This window comes from Notothenia rossii (genome assembly GCF_949606895.1).
Source record: "Notothenia rossii genome assembly, chromosome: 7".
Lineage (NCBI taxonomy): Eukaryota > Metazoa > Chordata > Actinopteri > Perciformes > Nototheniidae > Notothenia > Notothenia rossii.
This window is the reverse complement of record NC_136905.1, coordinates 63,504,792-63,513,955: the sequence shown is the minus strand read 5'-3', so window position 1 is coordinate 63,513,955 and position 9,164 is coordinate 63,504,792. Positions and strand designations below refer to the sequence as shown.

Sequence of the window (9,164 nt, the reverse complement as noted above, 5' to 3'; positions counted from 1 at the left end):
GGCCCCAATGATTTTTTAAACGACACTTGCTTTAGTGTTTTATCCCTAGCATTTGAAATGTTACGACAAATGTTTTATGGGGGGTTTCTTATTAGTTTGAGCAATTTTCTTACATTGTACAACTTTTATATGTATTTTATATATTCAAATGAATTATCTGACAAATGGTGAAGGCCATGAAGACGTGCTAACAAAAGTGCAAACACGTGCTAAACAGTGCTAAAAAAGTTCTTAACAGTGCACAAGTGATCCATTGACTCTTAGTATTACTCTGTGGGGATTGTTTCTTTTGCACATAAGATTTGCAAAAATCGAATGTACTGCCTCGGATGTTAACTAATAGTTTTACATTTATTTTACAAAAAAGTGTCACATTTTTTAAGACAAAATGTCACAGCACAGCAAACCCCAAATGTCCTAGAAACTATTCACAACAAAATGAAAAAAAACGAGGTAGCCCTCAAAGAATGAAGTGAGCACTCGGCCAAAATAATCATAAAATATTAACAGTAATAAATGTGGCACACCTTAAATGAGCAGACGCGCCCTGGATTCCGGTAGTACATGACACATTAAAGTTTAAAGTAGTGTAAAACAGCCTGATAGTGAGGAATAATGTGCCAGCTGTGATCGATGTCCCGTTTCCGCTCTGCGCTGTACTCTCCACCACAACACGGCGGAGAACAACATGGTCACACCAGACTCCAAGTGAAGCAGCCGCAGGACAGCATCAGAACTCATGACAGGTGAGATGCTGTTATATTTCCTCCAGTTTTAAGTTTGTGCAGAGATGTTAAACACTTTAAATAACTCCCTTGTTTAACCGTTGACATTATTTACATTATAAATAATGTCAACGCACAACATTTTGTGCGTAAAATCCAATTTCCTTGAATTTCTTTCCAATTTTACTATTTTACTTTTCATGTCTCTCCGTTGATTTTTTTTTCTAGAGTCTAGAAACTACTTTTAATGCTGCAGAAATGCCAAATCTGACCTTGGTTTGCCATCTCACTGTAATTTGAAGCTATCGTTCGTAACACAATACAAAAGTGATACTGGCTTCAGGGCTGCAAGCAGGAATGACAGCTGGTATTGATGACTGTTGACGGATACCAATTTGACGTTATGTAAGATGTTGACGTATGGTCAACAAGTGTATTCTGGGCCATTGGTAGAGAAAAAAAAACATATAATTGAACTCACCAATTGTTATGTTAAGTTATACTCTGTGCATTTTTACACAAGTTCTAAAGTTGAATAAATGTTGATCATTGCTTGCAAAAAAGTTTCATATAAAGTAATGCTGCTTAAGTGTAACTAGTGTATTTAATTTTTTGGAAACTTTTAATCTTTTGTAACTCAAATGCCAAGTGATGTTTAACCTTCCATTACAGGGTGCAACAGAAACCCAGATGCAACTTGATGCTTGACGCTCTGCTGTAATACATCAATGTGATCAAATGACATTGAAGAAAGTGTAAGGTTCTCTAGTTACACTGTCTTTGTCTGCCGGCAGCTAAGCCCCTGAGATTGTCACCGAGAATAGCTGACTGCCACCTAACATCTTGATCAGGATGTACGGACGAATCCTTCATCCGCACAGCCCCGATGATTGCTTTATTAATGTCAATGTTGGTGGTTTCAAACAGCGAATGGAGCACGGCGTTCTGAATCGATTCCCACAGACACGTTTGGGTCGCCTCCTGTGTTGCAGCTCCAAAGAAGCAGTCCTGGAGCTCTGCGATGACTTCACTCCCTCGGAAAGGGAGTACTACTTTGACCGCAATCCACGTTTCTTCTGCTACGTTATCAACTTTTACCTCACAGGCAAAATCCATCTGGTGGAAGGGTTGTGCGTGGTGTCGTTCGTCCAAGAGATTGAGTATTGGGGCATCAAGGAGCGCCACCTGGACTACTGCTGCAGCAACAAATTCTATGAACTGATGCAGCTCGCTGAAGATAAGAGCTGGGATCAGAGAAGTGATGAGTTGCAAAGTTCAGGCTCATCTATCGAGGAGCTGTCAGTTTTGAAGGATGACATAGAAATGTTTGAAGACTCCTGGTGTGCTGATGTTCGCAGGAATATCTGGATTCGACTTGAGGATCCAGCCTACTCTACTTCAGCCAAAGTGATGGCTGTAGCATCCCTGAGTGCGGTCATTGTCTCAATTGTTGCCATGTGCGTCCACAGCATGCCGGACTTCAATCAAGTGGATCACAATGAGAGGGAGATTGAAAACCCCATTCTGAATTTCTTTGAGAACCTCTGTGTTCTGTTCTTTTCTGGAGAGTTTCTTCTTCGTCTGGCTGTTGCACCGTCAGCCTGGAAGTTCTTGTGCAGCCCTCTCAATCTCATCGACCTAATGTCAATTATGCCCTTCTATTTTACTTTAGCTTGTGATTTACTGGCTGATAGTGAGAACACAGACCTCGAGAATGTTGGAAAAGTGGTGCAGATCTTGAGATTGATGCGAGTGTTTCGCATCCTAAAACTGGCTCGCCACTCATCGGGCCTTCGCTCTCTCGGCGCTACACTGCGAAACAGCTCCAGCGAAGTAGGGCAGCTGGTGCTTTTCTTGTCTGTGGGCATTTCAATGTTTTCTGCTCTCATTTACTATGTGGAGAATGAATCTCAAGAGTCAGAGCTGCAGACTATGCCTATTGGCTGGTGGTGGGCCACCATTAGCATGACTACAGTGGGCTACGGGGACACTTTCCCTGTTACACCAGCTGGGAAGCTGGTAGGATCCGTGTGCATCCTCTGTGGGCTGCTGATCGTGGCTCTGCCCATTACCAACATCTTCAATAAATTCTCCAAGTTCTATGAGAGGCAAAAACTGATAGAAGCTAAAGCTGAACCCTCTACAGCAAGTACAGGAGTGTTACCAAGCAGTGAGTCTTAAGTTGGGTCTGTGGCACTCAGTCAGGGGTCCGTTAATACGTTTGGCCAAGGAAAAGAGATTAGCAGAGGGATTTTAACTGTGATAAATGGCTTAGAATTCAAAGGTCAAGCAAGTATTTTTCTTGTGTGGTGGCAAATCTCTTCATGGACTAAGGACGTACTTGACATTTTGGGATTTTTGCTTAATCATTTTCTTGTTTTCAGTTAAATAAAAAGAGTGAACATTTGAACTTCCCAACCATTTAAAGTAAATAAGAGATTACAGTTTTTATTATGCCAACCCGGGAGAATTACATCACACTAGTTCCCTCCCTGAAAAAACATTGGAATTTTCCATTGGATTTTTGCAATATCGTGAGCTCTCTAGTAAACAAAGTTAATGAAACGTACACATGCTGTTCAGCCTGATAATCTACACAAATGACACCACAGTCACATGACATTGTGTCATTGCTTTTAAGCCTAATGTGAGCTATAGTGTTCAGTGTGCTAAGGTTTAAAAGCCATATTTAGCACTTGATAGCAAAAAAGGGTGGGAGGGGGGGCTATTTATTCAAGGTATTTCTATTCTACAGAGCTTATTTCAGGCATCAAACCAAAAAGAAATTGACTGTCTCGTCAAAGGAACCAACTGATCTGAAAAAATGTAACTGGCACCACTAGCCTGTCACCCTATTTTAAGCCTAATAAGAGTAGAAACAGGTGAACATGGCTGAAGCTTTGTCCAAACGTAAGACATCCAACTACCAGCATATTTCTTGGCCAGCGGACACTCCAGGTAGTAACTGGCCCTTGCCAGGAAATAGTCTGCCACATTTCCCCTGTTAATCAGCACAGTAGTAGATCAGATTAATAAAATATATTAAGTTTAAACAAATAAAATACTATATGTCAGTTAGTAAACTTTATAGGTTAATGTGGCTAAATATTTTTGCCGGATGGTAGCTCCTGGCTGAGCTAAGCAAAGCTAACAGGGTGCTAGCTCCAGCTATGTACACAGTTATTGTCAGAAAGGGTAGTTGTATCAATTTAATCATCTGACATAGTTTTAGTCTGTTACAATTTGATAATGCATTTAATGGCTTTAAACTTTGCATTGTATTTGGGTTCAATTGTCCATACTCTCAAATAGTCTGTCACATTCTTGTATTTACTGCGAGTTTACAAAACTCTGATTGTGTGCGCACCAAAAAGTATGATGCAGCATTCTGTAGTTGTTCAAGTCCTTTGTCCATAAATGCCTGTCTCCATTTCAGTTCTCATCTGCTATTGGTCCATGTGTCTTATTCTTGTCTCTGTTGTATTTAGTTTTAATTGCATAATTGCATAATCCAACAAGAGGCTTCTCTTTGCTGAGTCATCAGTGTAATTAGTCCTTAATCAATGTATACGTCAATAAAAATCCTTTCAAGTTGCTGAATTCACAATTCATCCCATGATGAGCATTGAAAAAAATAAAAAGGTCAATAAAGTTATGTGCTTGGGTTTGTATTTCTTCTGTGCAGCTGTTATATTTCACATTTTTGTTGAATGCATGGTGCTGTGGTCTGATGCGCTGCTTTTTGCCGCAGTTACCTTCATCTGCATTACATATGGATCTGTGTTTTATCTGATGCCTCTTCCACAGATAAGAATGTGTCAGTCAATAAAAACACACCAAATATAGAAGTTGCCCTCCACAGTGTTAAAACTTTAGAAACCTTCATCTCAATCCAACTGATCTTTAGTGAGATTATCTCTACTGCCCGTTAATGATTACAAAATGATAATGTTTTGCAGCTGTCAGAAAATTGATAAGTAGCTTCAGCCCTCTGAAAACATCCTGTCAGCACTCAGGGGTATGTCACCTTTTAAGCCTGGGTACCTCCTCCTCCGTCCTTCTTTCAGGCACAAAGTCAAACAGTATTGCACTCAGATTTAGTTCATTGCTTCATTCTTTATAAGTGAACGTCACTGTCAGCAATATCCGTGGTCAAGGACAGCCAGGTGTCTTCTACACGGGAACATATAGAAAGTGTGCTGTTAGAAGCCTAGGGACCCCCCCCCCCCCCCCCCAATATTTCACTTACCCTTCCCTACTATGATTTTTAACCACTCTACATTTTTTGTCAATTGCATATTATAGCATGTAAGGAAATGTAGATTCAAAAGTAAAAAAATGGCAATAACAAATATGTAATAACTCAAAGTACATATTGTTTCATCAAGGTCACAGTAGGCCTATAGTATTTTGAAAAACATAATAGTCAAAGAAAGAAAGTGATAGTGTAGTCATATTATAGTATGGCATAAATGTCGATAAAAAAATCACAATAAATAAACCATTCAAAAGTCCTGGGGGCCAACTGCGTCCTCCTGTCCATTATGAAATGGCCCTCAGTTATTTCTAAAAGTATAATGGAATATGGCCCAAACGAGTATGCTTGACTTATATTGTAATTTTCTAAGAAATCTTAGTTGATCAAAAAACGCCCAATAACTTATTTGCATAACAAGCTTGAAATGTACCCTTCCTATTTCCCCTTATTATAAGCAATCTGAGGCTTCTATTTTAAGGGATGAGCTGAAAACACTTTTTGTAACAAAATGAAAATAATAAAACCCTGTTAATGGAAAGCTGTGATGTAAGCTGTTTTTTTCTTAAAGCATTTTCAATTATAAAGTTTGGACATCCCTGTGCCATAGGGTATGTTATGGGGCTCGTATTATAGCATTTCATGTGATGAAGACAAACTGATGAACTTACTGTGCAGTGCAGTTTATTAAATGCTCTCAGTTGTCTTTGCAAACTAAGAAGTCATTTTTTGTGATTAAATAACACAATGTCTCTTTCAAACTCCCTGACTCAGCCGCAGCAGGCGGAAATATCCCAGAAAGCAGTGTTTCATTTCAGGGAAAGCTTCCACGCTAAGATTTCATTTATTGATGTCTCAGGGCCACCAGTCCACAAACGCATCATACTGTATAACCAATAATTACGCTGGCACATTCTGATATCCATCCGACTCAGACGATCTTCAGGTGGAGAAACACTCCCAGTTTTGTTTGTTGCAGGTCTGCCGTCCTGATAAAAGCCTACAGTAGGGGAGACCAGGGACAGTTGCAAGACTTTTTGGGCTTTTCCCCAATAAGTAAAAAAACATTTACAATAGGATAGCCATTTTGCTATATTATACATTATCAATATGTCAGCTACTGAAACAATGTAAAAAGATGCTTTTATGAAATAATAATTAATAATAATTGGAAAATGTATTTTTTTTTTTTAACTCAACTGTTACAACTGTCCTTGTGTACAGGGACAGTTGTAACACATGCCAGGCACGGTTGTAACATGTTAATAATGGTTACCTTTGTTCACACGACATGACAACAAATAGGGAAAGCTGTCAAATTCTAAGGCAACAAGATTTGAATGGGGTTTCACACATCTCCCAACAAACAATGAACAATGAACAGGATAACAGATAATACACACAGCATCATCCTCTGTGAAGGATTAAACTGTTCTCTGAGAGGTGCTTCTACCTTAATTATGTAGACCTACCTCCTTTGAGCTGAGACCATAATATAATAAGCTGCCTCCATCAGATAGTCTCTGAAAAGCATCTCCTGCTCTGTTGAGAACACCTTCTTTGGTGTCCAGTAGCCTACTCTTGGGGGTGTTTGTGGTCCCTGACGCTCCAACCTCAGCCTCTTTTTATGGAAGGGTGACACGGCATATATCCAGGGACTTTGCCACTTCCCTGAATGATTTGCCCTTCTCAACTTCATTTGAGGCACTCCCCTGTCTGTCTTCCTCTTTCTGACATTTGGCATACTGTAAACACACACACACACTTTAGGCCTACTGTACAGTATTTTATTCTGTTTATTTTTACAGGGACAATGCACACCAATCAACAATACAATACCTCACAAGAAAACACCAGCTGTTGTTATGTCTGCTGTCGTTAAATTGCCTCTTGTAATTATGCCTTTACAAGCTTAAAAGTTGTATTTATCATCTGAATTTGGCGAAACAAGTTTAATATTCTTAAAACCAAGACTTTGTTTATTTGAAATCAGATGAAAACCAACTGTCACGGACCCTGCCATGTTATCTATGATTACTACACTTTTCATTCATAATTTCAGCGGGAGGGAGGGGGAGTGGCGCTGAGGAACAGCAGAGTGCGGGCTGACAGGTGTCTGTGTTGACATTCCCCTTATTGTGGAATAAGGGGAATGCAGAGACTGGCTACAAGTGTTTTACGTTCAAGTTAGACAACTAATATCTGGGTTAGTGTTCATGACTTCATGTTTATGTCCAGGGCTGCACATAACTGGTGCGCAGGTGCGCACCCCCTGCCAAAAAATAGCACCCGATCATTTGAAAAAAGGCGCATTTGTGGACCAACATTGAGAGAGAGAGAGAGAGAAGAGAGAGAGAACATAGAGAAGAGAGAGAGAGGGAAAAGAGAGAAGAGAGAGAAAAGAGAGATAGAAAAGAGAAGAGAGATATGCGAGTTGCATAAGAACTGGTAAGATAGCAGGGTTTCCCACACATTGACTTTACTTGGGCGGGCCGCCCAGGTATATTAACGGCCGCCAAAGTATAATTCGCGAGCTATTTAGGTTTAATTGTTTTAATCCGTCCACGAGCACGACGGCATCTGCGATCCCTCGCTCTACCCCTCGCTATCGCGTGAAGGGTCTGCTGTATGCGCACCAAGCAACATCTCCAGGTGCTCCTTTGAGAGCCAGGACAAACAAGTTACGTGCACCCCTGTTTATGTCATTTTAATGGTTAATCTCAATACACAGACATTTTCCGTGCTTTCCAATAGTTTAAAATCGTTTTATTCCACTGTTTAATAACCTGTTCAATACAAACATGCCACTTGTAAAAATGAAATAACATTTCTGTGAACTGATATTTGTTTAGTGAGCTTATTAGAGGATGTTCCCATTTTTTGGGGATGTTCCCTTTGATTGTGAAATGTCAATGAAGATGTCAGACTTAGTATATTTGTTAATAATTACATACAACAACACATGGAATTTTTGTGTGTGTGTGTTCCAAGTGAATCTGCGGCCCCCTGGTGGCCAGTACATCAATTATGTGGGCCCCACCACCATCAAAGTTGCCCATCCCTGTCTAGCTTGTTTGTGATTGGAGATATTGAAGGTGTTACAATTTACAACCGACCCGTGTTGCAACTGTCCCTGGTCTCCCCTAGCCTATGTGTGGTGTAGGATGGAAAATCATAAGGGGTAGTAGTTTAATTTATTCTCAACATTACAACCTAATTTTCTGATAGATATTGGAATATTAAACTTAAAGGAATTATTTTAATTAATTAATTAATCTTCTAATATAGGCCTATATAATATGATATATATAGGTCTTTTTTTGAATAATTCGACAGACTATATTATGTCGTTTTTTCCCTCATATTTTTGATATATATTTGGTGATCCCAAGAATGGCTAATCACTGTCCTGATACATTTTTTTCTTTTCTTGGGATAGTGATAAACAGAATTTCAGTTATTTATGTCCCCCTATTCTCTGCGCCTCAAAGAGAAAAGTATGGCATATGGAAGCTCATTTCTGACACGAGGAAGAAAAAAAATGGTAAATAATGACATAACATCTTAAAAAAAGGACCCTTCTCATTGGTTTGACTTTTTTTACTACTGTCATTATGAATTAGCCTACAACCATTTTTTGACTTAGTATCTCACCTTGCCATCCTCTTATTTTGAATTCCTTCGTATTTATAATGGACATTTGTGGAATGATCATCTTTTGATGAGTCGTCGGAGGCTTGAATAATTGCAACAGCAAATCACTAGCTCAACGTTAGCTAGGATAGCAGTTGGTATTCAGCAACAGACATCACGTATCATCACGATAAAACATTCTGACAGATATAACCCAATATCTTCTTTCCGGCGCCATTTTGTCTATTGTTTTACAGCCCGTCCATTTAGCTATGTAGGAAAAATGCCAACTATTAAGGTAAGAAAACATTGATAGCGACCCTTCTTTTAATCCTATGACAGTTGCTCAGTGGACATAAGCTAAAATGGCTGACTTCAGAACAATAATAAAGTTTCTTACTATTTGTATATCTCATGTCATTATTTTGAGATTGTTTTTCAGTGACAGAAATGTGCTTACATACCGTTTAACTCAAGCTAATAAATGAAAGCACTTAATCATTTCATAAAATAAAACATTGGTCATAGTTCAGTTCAGGAACAACACAATA

The 9,164-nt window shown here is 39.2% G+C and overlaps 1 protein-coding gene across 1 annotated transcript; it reads left to right on the top strand.

The window, feature by feature from the left end:
• The first annotated feature begins 111 nt into the window (after positions 1–111).
• Positions 112–3,390, top strand: LOC307045809 (delayed-rectifier potassium channel regulatory subunit KCNS3-like). The gene is made up of 2 exons (XM_079691767.1): positions 112–746; positions 1,520–3,390. Exon 2 carries the CDS (start codon positions 1,578–1,580, stop codon positions 2,904–2,906), a length of 1,329 nt encoding a protein of 442 aa, XP_079547893.1. The 5' UTR covers positions 112–746; positions 1,520–1,577; the 3' UTR covers positions 2,907–3,390.
• Positions 3,391–9,164: the final 5,774 nt, after the last annotated feature.

What these genes read in the sequence shown, in the direction of transcription:
- LOC307045809 (XM_079691767.1), top strand. Translation starts at nt 1,578, where the DNA reads ATGTACGGACGAATCCTTCATCCGCACAGCCCCGATGATTGCTTTATT.